The sequence below is a fragment of the Aedes albopictus genome, chromosome 3 (assembly GCF_035046485.1).
Source record: "Aedes albopictus strain Foshan chromosome 3, AalbF5, whole genome shotgun sequence".
NCBI lineage: Eukaryota > Metazoa > Arthropoda > Insecta > Diptera > Culicidae > Aedes > Aedes albopictus.
In genome coordinates, this window is record NC_085138.1 from 350,824,072 (window position 1) to 350,850,539 (window position 26,468).

The 26,468-nt window shown below is 40.2% G+C and overlaps 1 protein-coding gene across 2 annotated transcripts in view; it reads left to right on the forward strand.

Moving 5' to 3' along the window:
* LOC115267711 (uncharacterized) overlaps positions 1–25,080 on the forward strand; it is a 42,836-nt gene extending 17,756 nt beyond the window's left edge. The window contains exons 2-3 of one of the 2 annotated variants that reach the window (XR_003897948.2): positions 23,665–24,203; positions 24,310–24,449. Coding sequence is in view for 1 of the 2 variants with exons in the window: in XM_029874873.2 (XP_029730733.2) it covers positions 23,665–23,940; positions 24,310–24,500 (467 nt within the window). In the remaining variant the exon portion in view is untranslated. Of the gene's footprint in view, positions 1–23,664; positions 24,204–24,309 lie in introns of both variants that reach the window. The other variant, XM_029874873.2, reaches the window with a different exon arrangement.
* Positions 25,081–26,468: the final 1,388 nt, after the last annotated feature.

The following is a 26,468-nucleotide window of genomic DNA, read 5'->3' on the forward strand; positions in this document are numbered from 1 at the left end:
CCTAAAAAGTCACTTTTTTCAACTATTTTCGGAAATTGAAAAAAAATGCGGATTAAAAATATCCAAAATTGTTAAATTATTAAATGATGCCAAATTAAAGAAGTCAAATTTTCTTTCTTTAGGATCCCTGGGAGACATTGAAAAAAAATGGTTACTACTAGCTGCTATCAATTCCAATCAAGTTGTCGGCGATGATTAAAATATTCCAATATAAAATCACCATATTGACCATTAAATACCTCTGAGAAAACATTTGGTCGTCATGATCGCTTTTCTCGGTAAATGTGGTCTCAGATTTCTTAGTGAAGCGTGGTTTTACGAATTGGAATCTATTTTGTTAATTGGTACAGGCATCTTCATACACAGGTAAACGCCCAAAAGTATGTAATGCCCTTGTAATTTCATGGTGTTGAAATTGTTGTTTTAAAAATTGTTTATTTCAATTTTTAAAACACCTCAAATAATGAGAGCGCACCGTGCACGGAAAGACCTTGAATAATCTTAAAAGAGCAATACAGATCTTTGCAGACCTCTATATTCCTTTGCGGACATTATTACATTACGGACCTTCACAGACCTGCACAAGCACTGGTTGTTTGTGGACTGAACACATAGGCTTATATTCCATGGAGATCTTGTAAGATCTGTACCATCTATACAGTTCAATACAATACTCCATTTACTTGTTAGAAGGGTCATTGGTCTGGGGCGTATAGAGTAGTCATTCCTATAATACTGGTTTCGCTTGTAGATCCTGTACCTACATTTCATGGAGTTTTGGGACGACCTAGATCATATGTAAAACTGAAGGTAGTAAAACTGTTGTGGAAATCTAGTGACTATTTAGTGACTTGGTCACTATTTTAAGTCCCAAATTAAAATAAACAACTTCTCCCAGAATGCCTGTAAAATAGTTATTTGTGTAACGAGTTGCAAAAAGTTGATTTTTTCAGCACGAGTTGTACATTTATCCAACGAGGCTTGCCGAGTTGGATAAATACAAAGAGTGTTGAAAAAATCGAGTTTTGCAACGAGTTCCATACAAAATTTTATGCAATGATTTTTTTCATAATGCAACCCATTTGAGTTGCATAATATTCATAATGCAACTCAAATGAGTTGCATTATGAACATTATACAACTATTTTTCATTATGCAACTCATTTTAGTTTCATAATGAACCAGTTCGGAAAAATTGGCCATTATTATACCAAAATCAGTTATATTAAATTTAATTTATGATACTGAATTGCATAAACATATTATTAAAATTTCACCAGAAACTAAGCAACAATTAAATAAATTAGTAAATAATAATATAAGACGTTTTAAGTAAATTAGGAATTCTATTACGTTTTCATATGTATTAAAAAACCTTGTTTTCTTCTTGTTCTTCTTTTTATGGCTCTACGTCCCCAGTGGGACTTGGCCTGCCTCGCTTCAACTTAGTGTTCTTTGAGCACTTCCACAGTTATTAATTGAAGGGCTTTCTTTGCCTGCCATTGCATGAATTTGTATATTGTGAGGCAAGTACAATTATACACTATGCCCAGGGAGTCTAGAAAATTTTCCCGACTGGAACAGGAATCAAACCCGCCGTCTCCGGATTGGCGATCCATAGCCTTAACCACTAGGCAAACTGGAGTTTTCTTCTTGTAATTCTTCTGAAATTTTCCAAGGGGTTATGTAGAGAAATATTTAAAGAATTCCATCAAAATTGTTTTCCTGTTATTTGTTTCCACAAATTCATTTTTTTAATTTTGAGAGAATACTTGCAAAAAAATATTCTAGAAATCATATTAGAGAACTTACTCAAATTTATTCACACATTTTTAAGCATTTGTCTATCTATTATTCCAACATGGTGAAATTCATGACAGAAAACATAAATCAAGTTCTCAAAGAGTTTCATAAGAAATTGTGCATTCGATGCACTGCCACAAAGTATGAAGATTGTAATATTGTTATTTTTTTTCTTGACAGAATTTTCTGTTGAAATTTTAGCAAATATCACTCAAAAATGTTCACCTTTAATCGGTCTACAAATCCGCAATTATGTTCACAGAAAACTATTCAGAATCTTGTTCAATAAACTTCAGTGTGCGTCTTCTTTAATTCCACAGATAAAATCGCCAAAATTTCTTTATCAACCTGGACATCTGTCAATTTTTTTTTCAATTTCATCAAGATTTTTTCCAGAAATTCCATCAATGCCTAAAGGGTTTCTATCGGAACCGACTAAAGATCAATGTTGGCACATCCATTTACATTCATGACATGCTCATCTAGTTCTGCACAATATATGCTAGAAAATTGTAGCTTTGTACAATTTTAGGAATGAAGCATGAAAGTTTGTCTTGATTTTTTTCATAATGCGGTACCCCAGGATTTTTTGAATCAAATTCGTCCTACAATGTTTCCTCACTAAGAAAATTTTTGTGCCAAAAGTGAGCATGAGCATGAGCATGAGCATGATTGACCGCCCGCGGTTGCTCCTCTGTTATTGCAAGGACAACTGCATTTACACAAAGAACCAACAGATGATGCTTGGGATTAGCTTTCTCTTCATTGTGTAAATACTGGAATCCCAATACTTTTCAATAAGCAATACCAGCGCCGGCCGCGTCCGAATGCAGGTCAATTGAGGATGGGGAAGGAAGTGATGACGTGATTCTCGCTTAGGCCAATAACCGAGGAATTCTCTGCGTTACTACGAGAAATCACTAGGAGTTTGGACAGGGTAAATGGAGATGTGTTAAGGAATTCGTCGTAGTAAACGAATGTAATGTTTTGATTTTTGATGTTAAACACCGACGCACCCGTAGTTTGCGTTTCCGCCCGAGACAATGCTGTACGCGATCGATTCACAAGTATTTACAAAATTACACGTGATAAATAAATCAGAAAGACCTTACCGTATGGTTCGCCGTCTATCTTTTACCATTTATTCATTTGGACTAAAATATTACAAATGTCGACACCGAAGATGACGAACCATTCAAACTTTTGTGTACATGCAAAAAATGAAAGAAACATATTTATCATCAACTAAATGTGCTTTTGGAACTAGCGCCGACACATGACGTGACGAACTTTTCAATATTTGTTAGATAAATACACAAAAAACCAGAGCAGAATTTTATACATCCTTTAGCATTAATTATTGTGATAAAATGGAACGAGCTCACCAATAAACATCCTTCGAAGTCTCCAGTGCGTATGTGCTGCAGCATCTTCCACTAACTGGCCACGAAATCACACTGAACCGCTACAACAACACACTGGTACGACGATGTGCACATTCAAATTGTCGACGACGACGCGGCCGATCCGAATGAAAAAAAAGCGGCACTTCCACTTTGCCTCCAAAAACACACTAAACCGCCCCGTACGAAGATGAGCACGCACGCAGAACGACGACGCGATGCAACGACAAATCAAGACGGACTGAAATGTCATCCGCTGCTGGCATCACACGACCGACTCGCACAAAAACTAGTTTTTTCCCCTAAAAACACGCACACAGAACGACGACGCGATGCAACGACAAATCAAGACGGACTGAAATGTCATCCGCTGCTGGCATCACACGACCGACTCGCACGAAAACTAGTTTTTTTTCCCCCAAAAACACCTAAGAAAATTTTTGTGCCAAAAGTCACTATTTCAAGCATAACTTTTCAATCCGACGTAACTCGAGAATGTAAACAAATCCGGGTTAACTGCTGCATGCATGATTCATAAAGCAAATTGAAGAATCCACATCACTGTTTGATGATTTATTGCTTAATTTGTTTAACTAAGCATATTATTCGAAACGACGTATCTAACTATTTTGATGTTTTGTAACGTTTTGACGTTTTTATTCTATTTAAGTAAAATAAAGTTTTAATTCAGTTAGATAAGTTGTTGCATTATTTGAATATTTTAGAATTTTATATTTTTTGTTTTTTTTTTGTTATTGTTATTTTTCATGATTATTTTAGTTTAATTTGTAGCTTTTGACGTTTTATCTTTTTAAGTAAAATCCAATTAGAATTTCTTTAACTTTGAATTTGAACATATGAGGATATCGTTCGTGTATGGTTTGTGTCCTGACTAAGTTATGTAACGCGTATATGAGTAAGTAGCTAATAAGATATTTCGATGGCGCGGATCATTCTTCGCGGCCATCTGAAATTAGTTGGCGCAATTTTAAATAATAGTCGAAGAATTGAATTGGATTTGTTTTATGAGAAGAGGCATAGTTTCTTGTACGAAGCGCAACTTCGACTCTGCCATTTCGCTGCTAAATCGGCTGGAGAGCAGAAGTACGCGGATTAAGACTGTGGTAGACAGCTCAAATCGTAAGTAATGTGCCGCATGTGTATTGGTGATACATTCATGCTGCCGACGGTGCGACTAACCGTATGCATTCAGTTTGATACTTAGACGCGTGTGCTTCGGTTCTCGGTACCACAAGTTGGCGACGAGGGTGAAAAAAAAAATAGATTGGGAGTGAAAAATTAAGTTCCAAGTGCAAATTAATTGATGGAAATACGAGAAGAATTTTGAGTGTCCGGGCAATAAATAAAAATTAAAGTGAAAATGAAAAAAAGCCTACGAGAAGAAAGTGATTCTGGTCGACCACGCTTGCGACCGGCCATATTTGGAAAAGTGAAAAATGATGAAAGAAAAAAAAAATATATATATATATACCTGTGAAAAAAAAAAGTGATAGAAAATCAAAGAAAATGCTCGCTTGTTTGCCCTGTGATGTGAATAAAATGGCAAATGAAGCGACTGAAAGTGGTTAATGGGGTTGGATGCAGACTGCAGAGGAACGCATGCGGCTGTTCCGAGTCAGCGCAATTTTTGGTTGTGGTGAATGTCCTGGTAAGCTGGTTCAAGCCTGTGGGACTGTGGGAGTGTTGAGCGATGTTTGCTGATTTTGAGGTATGTACCCTTTTTTAGTTCGTTTTTGAAGGCGACACATAGTAAAAGTTTTCTTTCGTGGCGTCATTTCTGAGGAGAGGGGAATGGCGTTCTATTATTTAGCCACGGATCGAGACGATGGATAGTGTGTGAATGGGAGCAGATAAGGTATTGGTTATCATTAGCCTCTCTATCGGACCTCAAACGCACCTATTCAAGCGTATGCGCCTGCACCACCACATGACTGTAGAAAAAATGTGCGCGCGCCCAGTCCGCGCAGCCTGCCAAACGTGTTTGTATGCGGTGCTGCTAAGCGTGCATTGGTAGCCAGCCACCTGCTCGGTGGGCGAGAAGCCGACGGAGAAACGAGCAGAGACAGAGTTAAAGATTTTTTGTGAGAGTTTCAAATGGGTGCGTGTGATTCCGTCACCGTATTGTACTGGCGAGACCAAGCGCTAGACGCTGGGAAGCAAATCCAATTGGAACGAAAGATGCGTTTTTGAGGGTCATCGTGATTGAATTCACTGTGGTGAGAGAAGGGAGGAGATAGTGTTGCGCCGATGTGATGATGCGTGTTGGTCTTGAATGTGCAGTGAGTGTTCGCTAGTAAAGAAGCAGATCCTAGTATTTCTGCTTTGCTTTTACCATTCTGTGCGGTCATACATATGTCGCTCTGCGGCCATCATAACAGTCCAAGAGCTATGTTGAGGTTACTTCCATTCTATGCCTTGGTTAATGTTGGAGTGATACGCAAGAATGGGCTAGTTAGCGTTTTTCTTTAAAGATTATGATAAGGTTGACGATCCAGAAATGCAGCATATTTTCGTTTTTATGTATTGCATCGAAAAAAAAGAGTGTTTAATGTTAATATTCTTGATTCCCCGGTCGTTGAGGTTTAGTCGTTTCCACTTTTGCGAAAAAAAAAAGCGTTGTCTTGGACCTGTTGACCGTCTGTGATTCCTGGACCTGTTGTGTAGTGATTCAATTCACTGACGAATTTGAGGTGACGTGATTTGATTCACTGAGAGGTATAAGAAAGATAATATGATTTGATTCACTGAGGTGTGTGGCAAAGTGATTGGATTCACTAAACGAGCATGAATAAACGAGATACTTAAGCAAAGAAGTGGAAACGTGATTAAATTCACTAGTTCAATAGAAGATGTTCTATGGCGGTGTTTTGAGTTGAGGTACGAAATTGGGTTAAAATAATCTGGTAAGTTCGTTGTGATTCTTGTGGTTTTCATTGAAAGGATTCGTCAGCGAAAGAAGACGTACTTGACGTTCTACCGACACCCGTTTTCAGTTCGGCATTCAACAATCCACCGCAGGTCCATTTACTCTGCTTCCGCTTTCTGAGATATGAAATATATGAGTAATTTGGATTCAATGGTTCGAAAGTGTGATGAACGTAAGGAGTATCAGCTATCGAAAAAAAATTTAAAGCTCAAGTGCTGCTACGGGAGGAGTGGAGTTAATACAAAGGTTGTTACGGCACTTGTGGAGCTGACATGTATTGTATTTAACAGCGACAGCCATAATCCGAGTGGGCAGACAAGCAGAAGCTTTCTGAACATGTTTCTGGAACAGGGGTTTTGAGCGATTTCATTCATGGTCGATGTCTGCAGTAGATGATGAACCCATCGAAGGCTTTCTGTTAAGAGGGTAGCAGAAGGATGATTTTTTTTTGTCGAGCCGAACAACGATGCTGTAGAGTTGCAGTCAAGGACAAGGTTATTTCGTGAGGATCTGAAACGACCGCGTCGCAACCTTGATGAAGCCATAAAGAATATCTACATTATTGCAGAGAAATCAGAGTTCTGGCTCAGAAGGCGGGATGTTGATTTCATCAGCCAGTGGTAGATGATGATCCGCTTTGGATAGAACTAGTCATCGTTGTCACATATTGTGTAGGTCTGATGCAGAATGCGGAAGTACTTGCTATATGAACGAGAATCCGACATCAAGAGAACAGGAACGTGGAGATGTATTGAAGCTGATAAGGACGACGAGGCTACATTGGAAGAGGTTTTGGTCCACAGCATTGCTGTCGACAGGGTCGGCTTTAATTAATTTCCCGTAGCAGGAGTGGATTTGTAAGTAGTTGAACCTACAACTTTATCGACCATGCAATCTTAGTACCACAGATAGACTTGTACTTCACTTACTCTTTTCTACCAACTTCGTTTATCTTTTTGGCAGTTAGTTCAAATACTCAGGGTTGCAGATCGCTCGCTCACAGCTCTTGCTCCGTTTTGCTCCAGTATGACGTTTACTCACTACTGCGTTTGGTGCTTTGTGAAACATAAGCCTCTATAGTACACACGGTAAAATTTGAAAAAAAAAACAAACCAATGCGCAAATATCTGGTTTGACTAGATCGAATTTTCGTTAGTGTCAAACAGATGTTTGTTATTGAGTTCATTCCTTGTCAAATGTTTGACCCCGTGTACGCTAGGCCACAGAATTAATGACATTGGACGATTATGTTTTCGTGACGATGAATCTTGTGTGATTGTGTTGGAACTCTTGAAGATGGCTGATTGCAACCATGAGAAGAGGCATGGCGCAGTGCCTCTACTTTGTGATTGAACATGTAGAGAGGTGAAACATACACTGGCCGTTGTCGGCCCGTCTTCCTACGTCAGCGGATGCAAATTTGAGCACCAGAAGGTACATTGATTGTCTAAAATGATATTTCTCGTTCAATCAGAGTGTCGATTACCAAGGATTAGGGAAGAACTCTACAGTATTCTCATGCTAATTATATATGGTTCTCGCGTCGTTTTAAACTTTTCAACGGCTGCCGCAGCGTGACAGCTGTTTCGGGAAGCTAAAGCTGCGAAACTCAGACTTGGAACGTCTATTGGATCTAAGATGCTGTTATCCACAATATCAAACAATATTGGTAGCTTGAAGCTTCAGGTGTGAAACTCAGGTCGGTGCTGCTACAGTGGAAGGATAGTCTGTCTCGTGAGGTCTCGTGTCATCAGCAATGGTTGTAGGATGGTTGTTTGCGCTGCAGGTGTTTGGATTCAGAATTGTTTGTATAAAACGGCCATTGAGAAATGTTCATGAAATGTCGTATCTAAATCGTTTCTTAATGATGATCGTTAAATATACATTGGGGTGTGATTCAACGCTGGCTAAGTTCTCGGAAATGAAAGCTGAGGCTGTTATGACCAGCGCAGCCTTCCCAAACGAACACCGAACTTGCTGAGTACTGCTGCATTTAGACTTCGACTATACTCCGACTTGGTGTTTAAACCGCAACACACAAATCTGTACCCAAACGTGTACTTATGTTCGGAGTACGTTTCAAACACAAGTACGAACATATGTACAGTACACATGTACCGCGCGAAACGAAGTGCGAAGCGATCGAACTTTCTCGAACAACAATTGACGGTTCGGCACCACTCGTTTACCAATCGGAAAGCCGCTTCGGGTTTCATTCTAGGATTTCGCTCGGTTCGATATTCGTTTTGTACTTCTGTACGTACACAAGTTTTGTACTTGAGTACTCTTCGGTACGGAGTACGCTAGCAAACACGGGTACCCCGATGTTTGGTGCTTGATGTTCAACACAAGTACGAGAAAACGTACCAAAGTTGAACTTGTGTTGAGTTCGTGGGAAGATTGTGACCAGGACGTCGAATACGCTGTTCGCCCTTGCTGGGGTTGCTGGGGCCACTTAGAGTGAGCTCACTGTATTATGCCTAGGTGGTACAGGGTGGTATTAGACGTCGGTTTAGGTGGAGTCGTTTTCTGCCCACTTCCATAATGGCCTCGTATGCAAACAACCTTGTCCTCTCAGGTTTAAAATGTTTTGTTCTGTCGGCTTTTTTTTAATGCGTATGGTAGTAGCAGTAGAGTATAAAGAGACGTTTTCTAGACAGATATTGGTGACCATAGCCAAGCATAGACCAGAACACGGCGTGAGTGTATGAGAGGCATGAAGGATTCGATGGTGCAATAGTATAGGAAACCTGGCAGATACTTTTTATGTTGGAGTGCTGGTAGAGACGTTGAACTGTTAAACACGAGAAACGTGGTAACAGAGTAAAAGCTTGGCGAAAGCTACGCTGCAGAGTCAGAGATGTCGCTTGTTCGTGATTCAAGGGTTTTCCACATGTATGGTGGTGACACCTGAACGTGTCCAATTGTAACTAAAATGCACACTACGGGTGGACAATGTCAGTCAGCAAAGAGAGAAAAGAAGATAACAGCTCGAGATTGGTATGGTGGTACGATGGATTATCCGTTGCATTGAACCCAGAAAAGGAGCATGGTTATTGTGGTTTTGTTCGTAGTTTGCAACTTCTTGACCCAGCGTGAATGTCGCTGCGATGCAAAGTGCGTGCAAGTCAGCGGGTTGTCTATTCAAGGATAGTTATTTGCCTTAAACGTGGTGGTGCCATATCTCAGATGAATATGCTTTGGATTTCTTGTTATTCTCACTCGATCACCGGTAAAGCGACAAATAAACAGCTTAAGAGTTATAAACCCCGTTTGAAGTTTCCAGAGTTGAATTTTACAGGAGTCCCTTTTACGCATTTCGTTTGCTGAAAGAAAAGAGCGTGGAATGTCAGCAATGAAGTGGAGCTGAGTGATATCCTGGTTCGTGATATTGTGCTTGGGAAGTTTCTTACGGACGACCGTAATGGCTCTAACATTAGATATAGATGATGGGAGACGAGAGGCTTGTACAAAATAAATAAACGTTTCCTGAACAAGATTTAGGAGTCAGCGATAAATATAGCAGAAACCGTGTTTTACCGTTAACCTTAGATGATGAAGCTTTTAGATTTAGGCGTTTGGAGCGATTGCGAAAGTTGGTAAATCGAAGGTAAAAGATTTCATTAAATATATGTGTGTTATAGTTGAAATTGAAATAATAATCTTTTGTTTATAAAAAGGGGGATGTGGTAGACAGCTCAAATCGTAAGTAATGTGCCGCATGTGTATTGGTGATACATTCATGCTGCCGACGGTGCGACTAACCGTATGCATTCAGTTTGATACTTAGACGCGTGTGCTTCGGTTCTCGGTACCACAAAGACTTTGAAGTAAAGTTCAGTTTTTAAGTTTATTTCTTGAGTCGGTTTGTTTGAATAACTTTGAGTCACAAGGTAATTGATTAGTGAGTGTTTTTAGTAGAAGTGAATTTAAACGTTTTTTTTGTGTATTTTCTGTTCTTTTATTAGTTATAGTGGACTGAGGTCCGTTGAGATCCGCGTATTCCGTTCTATTTTGTTGTTTGTACCAATACGAAAAAAGGTAACTATGGTTAATTTATCGTGTGAATTTATATAATTAATGTGATTTCGCGTTGGATTTGCAGCGCGCTGCGCTTTTTTCGTACGGCTGGTTTTTCGTAAATTGCGTTCGGCGATCGTCATCGCCGAATTGGGGAACCGTTGGTGGACTGAACCGCCATTTCCGTTTTGGATATTTGCGACCCGTGTGCCCAGCGAAGGCCCGCCTCGAGTAGGTAGCTAAACGGAGGCGCGAGTGTAATCGCTAGACCATCCAAGCAGCGAATTCTCCCGTCGGTCGTCAATTGCCGAAGGTAAGGTCCGGTACGTTACTCCCCGTGGACCGGAGAACGAGAGTCGGTTCGTTGCAGCGTGTCGCCAATTGCACGCCACGAATCTGGTCCAAATCCAGGAAATAGAAGTAGTAGCATTCCCCGCTCGGCCTAGTAGGAATATTAGTACGCGAAGCCGGGTCGCTGGGCTCTGTTTACTCTTTTATGGACTGGTGAAGACCATCCCGGGAATCTAACGGCATTCGCCTGACACTCTCGATCATCGTAAAACCGGAAGCTTCCGTCCAGCCGCCACTCCCTCCGCAACGTTGATCGGCCATATCGCACACGGGTCTCCTCGTCGTGACTGCGCGCCAAAACCCAGCACGAATACGCCAGTTGTCGCCATCTCTAAGCTTCAGGCGTCGACATCATCGAGTCACCGAGCTGCATCGTCGCCGTTATCGAGTAAAATCCTGCGCAGGTATGTTTTTATCTTTCATGGCCATGAAACTTTCTTTCCGTACGTTTTGTTAATTAGTCCAACCCGAATGAATGTTTTTTATTGAGTTTAAGTAAATGAATTTAGATTATTTCCTTGTACGTTTGACTTCTTTTAATAAAATTACTCACTATGTTATTATGTTTATTCCGTTTAATTAGTTGTTTTTTTTCTGCTTTCCTTAAGATTTAGTAGCATTTTGATGAAGTTTTGGATTGGGTTTTAGTTTCATAGAAATTATGTCTATTTTCCGTGAACCGTTCAACTTATCCTCTGAGATAAAAGTCTCTAATAGAGTCGGGCAAATCAAACACGAGCGGTGGTCTCTCTTAGAGAGTGGCGCATAAGCCATCGTGCTTCAATTAAGTCTCATGAGAAGTATACGAACGGTTACAGTTTACAACTTTATTGATAGATACACCGTTTTGATATATGAGAAAACCAAACGACGTATCTAGCCAAAATCAAAAGTAACAGATACACCAAACTGGTACCATACAAAAGCGACGTATCTGGCATGACGTATCTCTAACCAACCCGGTGTATGTGTATTTTTATCAAAATTCATTGTGAAAATGATATGGAATGAGTAGGTTTTGTTTCTTACCTAGTGCGTGCTATATCCCTGGTGATGTTAAGCACGAAAAAACTTATGAAAAGTCTTTTTATAAAAAAGTATTTTAGTGAAATGGTCGTCAACATTGACCATGAATTTACTCAGATCAGTGAAAAAGTTAGATACGTCGATTTGAAAAATTATGCTTGATTTAGCCACTTTTTTGGTATCGGCAAGTCACTATTTGGTCACTATTTTCGAGAATTTGGTCACTAAATTAACTATTTTGACCATCAGTTCTTGCTACCAGCCCTGAGGTCAAGATAGACGATGTGATTTCCTAATGGTTTTGGTCAGTCTTCCCAAAAACACGAGCCGCGTTGAGCCTGAGCTCAATTTTGCAAGTGCGCGTTCATCCCGAGCGCGCATTCTCTCTCATGTTCGTGTTTGTCGAGAGCATCGAGCAGGCAAGGAAAAAATGAACACGGCGCGCTCGAGCTCAGGCTCGAGCTCAAGCGCAAAACTCAGGCTCAAGCCTAGTGTTTAAGCTGTGTGTGCGAGCCTACTAGCCAGCTTGTGTTTGTCGTTCTTCGGCAGGCGGTGCGCGGTGGCAAAGCTAGGTGGGTTGCCGTTGCCTGCGTGACACCGGTGGACGGTTTCTCAAGTGATCGAGAACAATGTTTACTATTTTTAGTGACTAAATTTGATATGCCGCAGTTGATTCCTGGGTTTGTTGCTGTTGCTCTTTAGCCGCATGGTTTTCACGCTGCCGCCGATTACCATGCCGACACAGTAAGGCTTACAATATCATCACCATGATCTTATCTAAATACACCAGTACATGGACACAATATTCCTTTACAGATCCCCGTTTTAAAAATATAGTAGGTATGTATACCCATTTTGTTATTGATAACTAAGTTGTTTGTCGACTATTCGTTAGGATCGTTAGGATCCGTATGGTTCAATTTGAGATTATTCTGATTATTGTTGATAATAGCCGGAACTCTTTTTTTAACGTATCTGCTGGAACAAGGCCTGCTTCTCAGCCAGTTCAATGAGGCTGAATTCCTACGCCTTCATAGCTGTGGCTAAATGCCCCCCTAATTAATTAACTTATCCTTCCGTAACTCGCGCGGCTGGCCACCACTGTTAGGTGAGTGCAAAAAGCGAGATTTTTTTCAATTTGTTGTACACTCATTGCACAATTATGGGTCACTCAAGGAACAACCATTTCATAATATGAATCGTTTTTCATACAAAAATAACACTTTCATTATTTTTATTTTATATTCTCTTCATTGTAACCCCTTTTTATTGTTTTAAATAAAAATCTGCTTGTAAAATTCACTTTAGGCGGTGAAAATTACTAAAATGTTGGTGAATAATGAAAACCACAATAATGGATCAAAATTGGCTGTGTAACAATTATGGGTCAATTTGTTGCCTATTATGGGTCACTCAAGAGAAATCGGCTCAAAAATAATGTTTTGTCTATTTTTTTAATGAATGATCACTTATTCTCGATAGATCAACTATAGTAGAATCCAAAACTGGTCTCAAACCTCTTAACGAAGCGTGTTTTCACGATTTGAAATCAATTTTTCAAAATTGGGACAAATTCTCCAACACAACCACCGATAAACGCCTAAAAGTATGTAATGCCCATGTACGCAGAACTCTCAATATTATGCTGCACAAAAAAAAAGTGACCCATAATTGTGCGATTTTCGGTGTTCCTTGGCACAATTATGAGTCACTTAAATTTTGCCTGAAATAAGCTTTAATTAGCTACAGTCACATGAATTTCTACATTTAGAATGTAAATTATACCTTTGTTCTGGTGACGATACCATTTCGCACTTTAAAATCACTAAATCTCGCTTTTACAGAGCTTACGAAAGCAGCGCACGCACTGTCCGATATTCACAATCGAAGCGTTACTTTGACAGCTGGTTTTGCGCCGAACAAAAAATATTAATAATATGTATGTTTTGATGTATAAGCCCGTGTGCGATACGTATAGTGACACAAAATAAATCAACTTATGAGCGAAAAATAATAATAGCTAACAAAAGCTTGCAATTAATTAGTATTTATCTATTAAAGTGAAAAGTGACTAATAATTGTGTGTGACCCATAATTATGCAATGAGTGTACAAAATACAACACCGCGATCGCATGAGGGAGGCCGGACGGGACGGTGGTTGAATCGTCCGCCATTGCTCTGTTGTTAGTAAGATGCAAATCTCAATTTCTACTTCATATTATTGACTAAAAATTTGATCGTTCATTTGCTCACTTGCGGTGCACAATCGACTAAAGTTTCAGCTACGTCAGTGCAGTGGAAATTGATATTTGCATCTTCAAAATCGTGAGGCAAATTGTTAGAAAGAGAGGGAAGATAGGAAAAATTACACGTCGTCCCGTGCGGCCTTAAATCATATCTATATGAATATCACATCCCAAGTGTTTTCGTATGCATCAGAAAAATAGATAAGATATTCGATCGCAGTGTCATACAGTGGTGACCAGATTTTGTAAATCCCCGATTTAGTCTACTCCCGGTTTTGCTGGCTTTTTTATCCGATTTTACCCAATCAATTTTGAGCAAGAGAAAAAAAAAGTGTTCTAGTTTGCATTGCCATTTTATAATTAAAATTAGTTCAGTTAATATCTTTTTGCGTCATATATACATTACGTAACGCACAAATTTCGCGTTACTTGAAAACGGCTAAATAATTTAACAAAGTAACACATTTCTACGCCTAACCCTATCCAACACTTTTTTGAAAACAATATCGTTTGAAGTCAAACGTTGCTTGTTGGTCTCATTTCAAGTGGTTAATATGCTAATCAAAATAAACATGTACTTAAGGCGAAACAGACATGCTTCCATGTCTCCATTTTTTTTATTATTTTTGATTTTATTACATAACGAAGCAATATTTTTTCAAAATCAGGTTTCGTACACATGTACAGAGGTGGGCACACTTATCGTTAACCGTTAACGCATTTTGGACGAACATTTGCCTCTTAAAAGTTTACTATCAATGTTCTTCAATTTGGTAAGAAAGTAAGGTGTAACTTTTCTATTGAGGTGGAAAAAGTTCGATTTGAGGGCTTTCGAGTTATTGAGAGGTGAACGCAATTTAACGGTTAACGGTTAACAACAACTATTCGTAAACCGTTAAATTGCAATAACCCAAAAACTTCAAACTTCAAATTGAACTTTTTTCATTTCAATAAAGAGGTATACCTAACTTGTAGATTGGAGAACATTGATAGAGAACTTTGAAGTGGCCTTTATGGAAATAGAGGCAAATGTTCATCTAAAATGCGTTAACGGTTAACGGCAAATGTGCCCACCTCTGGACATGTAGAGTATGGATCAACCTTTTTTTGTGAAATTTTGTTTAAAAATTGTTTTTGCAGCAACGAAAAACATTCTCCACGACGAAAAAATTTCAGGAGATACCTTGATCCTTACTGTACACGTGTACGAAAACCGATTTTGATAATATTGCTTCGTTATTTCATTAAAAATAAAAAAACAAAAATGTAAAAAAAATTGGAACCAGTTTCGCCTTAAGCAACCGTTCCAAACAAGCCGTTTTCATATTAAAGTCAACTTAATTTTCGAAAAATAACCTTATTGAGTAGCTGGTGTCAACAAACAATCGCGCATTAACAAAAAATGTTAAAGCTCATTTTTAAGTCCCTCTTTTTATTAAACGGCTACATTGGAGGCCCTACTGAAGTGACCGGTGGAATAGCCAGTAGACAGTAAATCCACAATGCTTTTACCCGCATGCGGCCGTATTCATACGCGCGAGATAGCCGCCTAGAGAAACAGATCTGTAATAAAATGTTACATCCTAGTGCTCTTTGCTAATTCTTGAAAAAAGGTCACCCCATGACGGAGTGATATGATTACTGCTTTTTACCAAGGATACCAAGGATACTGCTGAATTTTACCAAGGATTGCTCAAGTGATTTCAGTTTTCTCCAGGATGCTCTTGGGATCCTTCAATACAGATTCCTTCAAAATAAAGAAAAAAAAATCCATGGATTCCTCTAGTACAATCTTCAAGAATTCTTTTAGCAGTTTTGCTTGTTGTGATTAGCGTCCTCTTCTGTTATTGGCGTAACCGCTCCCAGTATTGAGTGTGTATCATGGACATGCAGCATGCGATGATTTCGTCTAAAACACTTGGGAAATTAAAACGGAAAGTTAGCGAAAAGGGAGCCAGTTCAGGCAGTATGAATTAAAACATACTTAGCAATCAGTTGTTGGTTCATTTACATGCGTTGACAGCTAATCAAAGCTAGGTGTTATGATTCATGCTGTGCTAACCAGTTCCGTTTTTACTGTCGTCTACAGTCTTTTGTAGACCACAATCACTTCAACAATTATCTTCAACACGTACTTTTGATAACCGCGCTATGCTAGCGAGTGACGCCAGAGGATACGTATTTGGAGAGATCAACATGGTTCATGTTTCATCTTGTGGTTAAAATTTGACTTTTCTTCATTTTTACCAACATTTTCCCCAACGGTAACCCATACAAATCATCATGCGGACCGTGAAGACATAAAAATTTGCACTCATGTTTTGCATGTTGGTGATTTCAGAAACCCCTCCTCCCCCCGTCGACTTTTGATCACACAAACACTTGAAATTTTTTTGAATTAAGCGTATATTTTGGCTAGTCCCCTGTCTCTCCCCTCTTATCTAGAAGTTTACGTGCTTTATGAACGCCCCTCCCCCACGGTTATTTTGGAACGCTAAGAAGGACCGAAATGTTCCGTAAGTGTACAATTAGCCTAAGTTAAAATACACGTAAATAAAAATTCAAAAAAAAAAACGAAACGTTCCCGAGTTGATGCGACAAATTGTAATTTTCCTAAAACAACTCTAGTAGTACGTATGTTTGATCTCGCGCCGAGAGCGCGCCAAATATTGTCCACTGATCTGATTAGGTACATCCAAACAGCGTGTGATGTGAATTGTTCTATTCAACCACACTGCACATTGTTTAAATCCACCGTCAGCCCAACGACACGGTGGGCACCGTACACAGAAAGAAATTTTGAATTTTAATCAAACCGGAATGATGGTTATCATGGAAAGTTGCTTCGTGTAATCGAAAAATAAGTGTAAAATCATGCGTTTTATGATGCACATAAAGCTGTCTACGAAAACATTTGAAAATTAAACAGTAAATTTTAAGCGTGTGTGCGCCTTCGCTTAATGTTTATGCAGCGCTTCGAAATTTCAACGAACGTTGACTGAAATTTACACGAATCACGTGCGATCACCTCAGCTACTGACAGGCAGCGCAGCAGCAGTCAGCCATATTGCCAAGTTTGTGTTTTTAATGCGTTAGAAGTGAAGTGGGAAAATTTACCTGAATCTTTCATTTAAAGGTGGCCAAAATGTGATATATGGAAGTTCTGTTACATTGTGATGGTCGTGTAAACTAGTGACAACAGTTTTATTGCCAGAAGAAGTGATAAAGTGCCTGTTGGGATGCGGAACACTTTAACGATGGAAACCACCTATGAAAGCAACTGCCGCAGTGAACATAGTGTTGCATGGGGAATTGAGATGAAAATCAAATAAATAAATGAATTAGCATGCCAATGCTTCTTTTTCATCAAATTAGAAAGACTTTTCTCAGGAACCGAAAATAATGGTCGTCTTCCAAAGCCCAGTAAATAGTCGCTTCTCCACCTCGTATTTTTCACAACTTTTTTTTTCTTATCAAAGACAACAAACCACGCATCCGTAACAGAAATTTTACACGACACTTAAATTTTACACTTGCAGCCAAAACTGAGCGTGTATATTTTAATTCCAGCTAAACTTTACGCTAATCTTGGCATTCCCTTTATGTGCATTAGGTATAGCGTAAATTTACTCGTATTTTTGATACTGTGTAGAATCATCATCCAGCGCACTGCCGTGGGCGCGGCAATTGGATAATTGAATATTGTTTGATCATAGCCGTACTGTGTGCGCCTATAAAAGGTGCACACGAAACCATGCAATGTTAGAATAGTAGTTGAAGATCACTCCCGAGCAGGCGTGCGCCTCTCGGGGGCTAATAAATCCAAAGTTTAAATTCCACATCATTTCCGTCGTCGCCTGGATCCCCCTTTTCACCACACAACGTAGTCCTAGCCCTGGACGAAACAACGTACTATCGACAGCGACCTTCAGCACTACAAATGTTGCTTAATATAAAAAATAATTCGGAAGCTTTTTTGACCCAACTGAAGAACTTCAATATTTTAACCCAGCCGCCCTTTGGAGGCCTAAAATACGTCATACGAATTTTTCATCACCGGTGAATCACGCCATCAACAACTGTGACGACAGCAACTGCAAATGTTGCATTGAACCGTTAGAACATTTCTCAGCTTACCCAGCTTGACCGCAGTGCAAAACCGAAACGAGTGCGAAGCTGCAAACACCGATGTTTTCAGCGCGGCTGTGAGCGCCGCTGCGAGCGCGGTGCAAAACATGAGCATTGAGCTTGAGCTCGAGTGCATGTTCATCCCGACGTGTGCATGCATGAACTCGAAGCTAATGTTCATTGGAGAGTGTGAGCACGGCTACACATCCGCGCGGGGCTGCACCTTGAAGACTGGTTTTGGTAAGAGATATTTTTCAAGTATCAGGCTCCCTGGCCAAGTTCGCAGGGGTTGACGGTATTAAAGTGAAGGAGTTTCATTTTGATTATTGTAATGTAGTGTTCTTTAGTGAAACATATCACCTTTTTAACACTTTAATGCGCCTCCAACGGTTCATCACGAACCGGCTGCTGCAGATGGAGTATGGCTGATCATATGCATCAGACATGCTCGATAAACAGGAGGAACCGCCGGGGCTCAGTAGAGTCTTTTCCCAAGCAATAGTTCCAAGTCGGTTGGATTTGAGAAGGTTTTGACGAACGTTACAAATCCTAATAAAAGTATTATAGGATTTGTGACAGGTTTTGGAACCTTTTACAGCCATCTGACTTCAAAATGTTGTTTGGGCTCTATTTCCCACGTTTCTCGGTTGATTTTTATTACATAGTAATTTATTAATGTCATAGTCGCTTTTTCGAATTACAATGTTAGTTGGTCATATTTTCTTTAAATAAAGCAATAAAAATCGACCGAAGAATCAATAGTGGGAAGGAGATTTGCAGCATTTAATTGTGCTGATAGATTCAAAGCTAACGTGCGAACACCTAAACGCATTGTTGACGTCAATGCGTTCGACGTGACATTTTGGACAAAAACTGACTGCTTTATATTAACTGAACAACGTTACTTGTGTATGACTAGGTTGACATTTCTAGGCTACGCTTGAGAAAATGACATGGTTCATCTAGATAGGACCGATAGGACAATTGAACGAATTTGAATATTTTTAATAGTATTTGTAGCGGGATGAAAGTTGACATGAAATCTTTATTATTTTAAAATTTTATTGCAATCAACTGACCAACTATTTTTGATTATCTCTTAGATGTTCAGAAGTTCAGTTACATGTTTCTGTGGATTTTGGACCGATGACAATTTAAGGACACAAGAGATGAACACAAGTAGAAAACGATTAGCGAAATCAAGAAAACAATTTGACACAGGATCGACTATATTTTAACATACAGGGTTCGATTGATTCGATGAAAAAAAAACAACATACGACAACTGACTTAACGAGGGAAAAACATATTTAACCATACCACAAAATCATAACACTACATAGGCAAATCCTGACTGACTGACCAATTGAAAACTTTCCAATCTTCTACTTCTACCGTATCTTTCTGAGTCAGTTGCAACAGATATCATTTTCCGCGTACGGCTGGCAAACTGCTTCTGAAAGATTACGTACTCTTTCCTATCTTCGGGTCTAGTGTAGAGGTTTCTGTGGGGTATGAACAAAGCCGAGTAGCATTTCCCATGCGTGTATTTCCCCTAGCAAGCATCAGTGAGATCAGTGACAGCCAGCATCATGACGGGGTCGTCGTCAGTGTGATGCTGCCTCATTGACGAGTGGACTGTTGGCAGAGCAAGTCGCCATCACCGTGAGGTTCCGTATTATGCCAAGTGATTCTACTGCAGTTTGCTAAGATGGCTGGAACGGATTGTTCCAGTGAGTTGCCCGGCATTCACATTGGCGATCCTGCCAGGAGTGCATCATAATCAATAACAAGTTAATGATAAAATAGGTAGAATCACTTGGCATAAAAACAGTGAGAGAAAACGAATCGTTTTGGTGTGTGAAGTGTGTGGTGGTGCTGCAAACACAGTGAAGTGCATGTTGCAATTCTGCGGTTCCTGACGAAAGCTAGAGCGCGGAAAGTTTTTGTTTTTCCAACCGCGTTCTGTTTTAGCCTTGGTTCTAGCATAAACACATGAACAAAGGCGCGGTGACGTGGTTGATTTTTGTTGTCGACTGGTAGCTCGCTGTGGATAGGTGGTCGGTCGATGATTGCATGCATGTTTCTTCATGTTCTTGCTCGGCATGGATGGTCGCGCTTTCGTTGATTCCTCGGATCGTACATGCTCGTGTTGTTGCTCGGTTGAACGGTAAATGCAAACAGGTTGATGTGCATGATGGTAGAGGTGTTTGACTATTGTGAATGTTGCCGTAAAATACTCGCGGCATTGGTTGGTTGGGTTGGATTTTACTCGGGTTTTTGGTTGGGCAAATTAATGGCGTGTCGAACCGCCGAAAATTTTTCTGCATAAGGAAAATGCAGGGACGTGTAATGAAAACCGTCCAAGGAAACGGCATTTTTAGATAACCGCCGAAAATTATTCTGCATAAAGAAAATGCAGGGACGTGTAGTGAAAACCGTCCAAGGTAAAGGCGTTGTTGGATAACCGCCGACAATTTTTCTGCATAAGGAAAATGCAGGGACGTGTAATGAAAACCGTCCAAGGAAACGGCATTTTTGGATAACCGCCGAAAATTATTCTGCATAAAGAAAATGCAGGGACGTGTAGTGAAAACCGTCCAAGATAAAGGCGTTGTTGGATAACCGCCGAAAATTTTTCTGCATAAGGAAAATACAGGGACGTGAAATGAAATCCGTCCAAGGAAATGGCGTTATTGAAAAACTGCCGAAAATTGTTTGCATCAGGAAAATGCAGCGATGTGTAAAGAAACCCGTCTAAGGAAATGGCGTTGCATGATAACTGCCGAAAGCTGTGCGTGAGGAAAATGCAGGGACGTGTAGGGTAACCAGGGGTAATACGCCCTCCCGGGGCAAAACGCCCTCACGTTATTTCATTATATAAGTGAAGTTCCATTCGATGCAAGCAAACTAGACTTAAAACTGAGCCGGACAAGCCTAAGAATGCAAAGAATATTCGAATGAAAAGCGTGGAAAACGATGATTTTTCACATTTAGAAAGATTGTCTAATTTAAAGCGCACGCAGTTTAAGCAATTGCGCGCTGATTATATGGAATCAACCTATTAACTACCATCCGCCTCCTACTCCTTCGATTTGCGGCCTTAAATAGTAAGATGGAGCCGCCTGGTATTTCATTAGAATTCAAAGCGAAAAATGCCAGAGGTCGTTTTGCCCCACCTCAAGGTGCGTTTTGCCCCTAACAGTTTTTCAGCACTCAAAAAGTAACACTTTTTTTTTTAAATTGTTAATTTGATTCGGTAAAATTGATATCATGCGGACCAAAAGTTGGCGTCTCTTGGTCAACTAATTAAACTAACTTTCAAAACGCAAGACACCCATAAAATAAACTTAATCTTAGCTATAGGACCACGTTTGCTTAGGGGGTGCATATTACCCCACCTTCCCCTAATGAAAACCGCCCATAAAAATTGCATATCGTAAAACAGTTTAAAATTCGAAGTACGCAATGAAAACATATCTACTGAAAATATGTTGTAGAACTATAACGTATAATGAAGGACATTTGTGTGTTATATATGGTCCATCTGTACCATCACATTGAAGCATTGAAAGTGGAGTTGTATGATATATGGAATCTTTAGTCTGATAAATCTCAAATTCGTTAATCTCTTGTTTTTTTTGACAAATAATTCTTAGAAAATATGTTCGTTTTCGTTGAATGCGTCGAATTTTCGCAATCGTGAATAACGATTGATTTGAGTGAGAGAAAAACAGGGCCGGCTATATAACGAGACGTGCGCTTGAAGGAGAGAAGACGCATCACCCAACTGCGTGTGTTGTAGTTATTTTTATTGGAGCTCGGCAAAACCCCATGGATGATCGGTTAGCATTGCAAGTTATCAATCAAATGATATAGGTTCGATATTAACAAAAGTGCGTTTACTAAACAAAAAAGTAAATGTGGTCATTCGTCTTAATTCTTGTATCTTGAAGTGTATCTTTTTGCATTGGTGCCATAAGGATGAGGAGAACGAAATTGAGGGCTTGAGCGTAAAAATAACAAGCCTGCTAGTAAGAAAACTTTTTTTTTCGGAGAAGAGGGAGAATGTGGGGTATGAACAAAGCTGAGTAGCATTTCCCATGCGTGTATTTCCCCTAGCAAGCATCAGTGAGATCAGTGACAGCCAGCATCATGACGGGGTCGTCGTCAGTGTGATGCTGCCTCATTGACGAGTGGACTGTTGGCAGAGCAAGTCGCCATCACCGTGAGGTTCCGTATTATGCCAAGTGATTCTACTGCAGTTTGCTAAGATGGCTGGAACGGATTGTTCCAGTGAGTTGCCCGGCATTCACAGTTTCAACTCTATTCAGAGTGCAGCTAGAAACCTAGCAAAAAAAAAATAATAATCGGCCATTCTTCATCGTTCGTCGTCGCAGATATATCGGGCGATGTCTGCGGAGCTTACATAATAAATAGAAGGCACATTCTGACTTCAATCTTGCATACAATATTGTATGAAGAGCTTTGAGGGGAACTTTAAGCTTTACATATTGTATGCAGTGATACCTATACAAATGTGCGTAATCCGATATAGGATATACGGATATTGTAAATGTGTGAATACAAAATTAGCAAACTGAACTGTATTAGATATAAGCATCGATATAGAACCATGTACATAATTAATGACCTGACAAGTTGGTTTTCAATAAAAGTATCTTAAAACCTGGAGAATTATCGGATTATTATTTCCTACACAACAAATCAAAATTCAACCATCGCGCAACAATAACGACAATGTCGCAACCTGAATTTGTTGCGACATTCTACCCAATGCGACATAGGTTTGTCCCAACTTGAACAGAATAGGACAAAGATCCACGCAAAAACGGCTACGCTCAAAAATGTGTTCGGCCTGCACATTTTTAGTAAACATCCATGCCGCACATGACTGTGTTGGAAACACACATTTTTTTTTAATTGCTCGTACGCTCACATGAGTATGTATTTTGCAATAATTTCGACATGGCAACCTCACTGGGTTTATAAACCACCTTCAAATACCGAAAAATATTGATATTTTGCAAAAATGTGAGCGTACGAGCAATTTTGAAAAATGTGTGTTTCCAACACAGTCCCTGTGCGGCATGGGCGTTACTCAAAAATGAGAGTTTTTATTTTAGAGAGTCGTGCACCACTAGATTAGAGATTTTTAAGGCTTGCATTGTGATTTTCGAGCGGTAACTTCAAGTCGGTAAACACTGCAACGCTGCTGAAGATGTATCATCAAAAAGTTTCGATTTTGGGTTGGTAATCATTGATTATTCACGAGTTGAAAAGTACGCAACAAATTCAGGTTTCATTTTGTCTGCAACAAAAATTTTCGAGATCATGTCGTTATTTGTTACCAGTTGGGATAAAGAGTAATCGCCGCGTCTTCTTTGTTGTCTGTTTCGTGCCTCTTTTGTCTGACAATTCTCTTCACTGCTTTTAAATGCAAATTGTTAATAGAAGTTCCAGAAGAAAATTGTTGAAAAATCACCAAAGGCATGCCTTGAGGATTTTAGTTTCAGAGTTTCAGAACTTTAGAACAACTCTAGCAGACCCTTCCCCAGGGAAGGTCAAGACAGACGATGTGATTTCCTAACGGTTTTGGTAAGAGATATTTTTCAAGTATCAGGCTATACATAGTAACATCTTATTTTTAAAGTTTTGTCTACCATGGTACATTTTTAAGGCCCCGTAATTTAAACTTTTTTCTCTCTTTTGTTACAGGTTTTGTGAACTCGCCCAGTTGGAACCAACCATCTAACAATCAAATGGACTGCCAGGACCAACCCATGGACACATTTTCGTCTCAACAGAACCAGTTCCAGCATCAATCACCCATCACCATGAACGCATCAACCACTATCGCCTTCAACGGTTTCCAGCACCAGAATCATCATCATCTAGGGCAGCATTTGCAGCAACAGCAGCAGTCAACTTTGATCTCAACTCCACCGATGCCAGAAACACCACCGCAGCAGCACACCATCCTGCAGCCGAAAAGTAAATATCCCGAATCCAGTCGCTGCATGATGTCCCACATGATCTAGATCTAAGAGTGTAGGCAGACGTACAGCATCCGTATCTGTACGGAAACTCCCGGTGCTACTTATATACATCTTGAAGTTCATCCATCGATCAAGATGGAACTTTCTGTCGTGCACGCCTTCTCACCGTTTTTCGGATTCTTAAACAATAGCTCAATTGTATTGGCACTAACACATTTGAAGACTTGGCACCAGTTCCACTCACCAGACCACCTGTAGGTTAGATCCTCACCTCCCATGTATTAGCTCCCAATCGCTAGTTTGGTATTTCATTTTTGGCTACCTGTACCTATTTCTATTGTTTTATTTTTCACCCTTACCGCAGATCGTTTGTTCCACCATGCTAGTTCGCCTTCTCCTAATATGGCCCGACTAGGGTCCAGTGAACACCCCCCGACCCACCAGCAGCTTCATCATCACCGCTGCCCCACTTTCAACGGTGGGGCAAACGACTGCCAACAGTTGGAAGATCTGTTCATCAGCTTACATGGGTCCGGGTTCTATCTGGCGTGTTGAGTTGGGGAACCATATCCACGGTGTGGGGACATTTCCTTGTGTGAACAACTGACACACTAACCGATTCATTGTGGTACCTACTTACGTATTGAAGTAACACGTTTTTTTCCTGATTAGTATGTAAATTTTTTTTTTTGCTCATAAGATTAAGTTTTAGACTAACACCGACGATTATCTCGCTTTTTGTCGTTCGACGCTCTATAGTTCAAATTGTTGTACCTTCATCCTTCTTTTGACCAACGAAAAACGGTAACGACCTTGTTTTTCTAGTTTATAATCCTAGTTTTAGTTTTTTTCCTTCATGGACCTGTGTGCAAATAACTAGTAAGAAATTGATACAATCATAGATAAATTTTAGTTATCTAGCAATGAAACGATTGAAAATTAAAGAACAAAATGGGACACAATTCGTCAAATTGTAACTAACACAATCATATCTTGAGAAAGAGTGCTGGAAGTGATAGGTTTAGTAATAAGTAATTGAAGTGAGCGTTTTTAGAAATAAATGATAAGTCGTCTGTGAAAATCGCAACTTAATATTTTTAAAAGTTTGAATAAAGATAATATTTTTCTTGGATTAGTTGGTAACACTGTATTGATCGTAATATCCGATTCCCTGCATAGAAGTAAGAGCATATCCATAGGTCACCTTGCATTTTTCCCAATAGAGCAGAAGTTCGCATTGAAGGCACAGAACAGTCTTTCATTGATGCATCTAGTATCATAACATAGGTTCGCTAGAACTAGGTTTTGAGCTATGTTCCTTATGTTACCCGTAAGGGGCTGTTGTACATAAACCACGTGGTCATTTTTTCTGGATTTTCCAATTCGAACTACGCATTCACTCGATCCATCGTCGCCTTGATCAATCGTATCAGTTTATCCGGGAATCCGTATTTGTGCATAATCTGCCACAGCTGATCTCGATCGATTGTATCATACGCCGATTTAAAATCGATGAACAAGTGATGTGTGGGCACGTTGTATTCGCGGCATTCCTGCAACACCTGGCGGATGGCGAACATCTGGTCCGTTGTAGCGCGTTCACCCATGCAACCAGCCTGATATTGCCTCACGAAGTTTCTTCCAATGGGTGATAGACTGCGGCATAACAATTAGAGAGGGTACCTTGTAGGCAGCGCTCAGTAGTGTATTCGCGCGGTAGTTCCCGTAATCCAACTGTTCGCCATTTTGTAGATAAGACACACGATACCTTCCATCTATTCCTCGGGAAATACTTCCTCCTCGCAAATCTTGGTAAAAACCGAGTGTAGTGCTCTCACCTGTGCTTCTCCGTATTTTAGAAGCTCGCTTGGCAGTAGATCTGCTCCAGGCGCTTTTTTTTTAACCGGGTAACCTCTTCAATCTCTTGGTGCTAATCGTAGTGCTGTCGTCACCTCCACCAAGTCTCCACCACCTTACGCTCACTCGTGAGAATATTTCCGTGATTATTGTCTCGGCAGATGTCGGCTTATAGCCCAAAGCTTCTGCGCGAGCGGTTTAGCTTCTCACAGAACTTCCGTATGTCCTTAGCGTGGTACAGCTCGTCCATCGCTTCGCGATCTCGCTTTTCCTGTTGGCGCTTCTTCCTTCGGAAGACTGAGACCTGTCTGTTCTGCGTCTGTCCATAACACGCCTCACGGTGTTGCAACAATCTCGTCCATGCTGCAGTCCTTTCTGAAATTCGGAGTCGCGAAGCCAAGTGCTGGGCTGCAAAACGGTGAGTCGATAAGGAGAGTGTCCATCATAGCTCTGGTCCTCACAAGTTCCTACCTCATGCTTCCAGCGATGTTTATCATCGCCAGTTAATAGCTGTGTGCTTAGCTGGTAGTGCAACCTGGGCACTGCTGTTCTTCTGACTTCAGCTAGATTGAGGAGATAAGTCCCGAGCGTCTGTTCACCAAGGAAATGTGGCTCGAACAGCGTCTGTTCTGGCATCCAGCGGCTGAGTATGAAATGCTCTTCTAC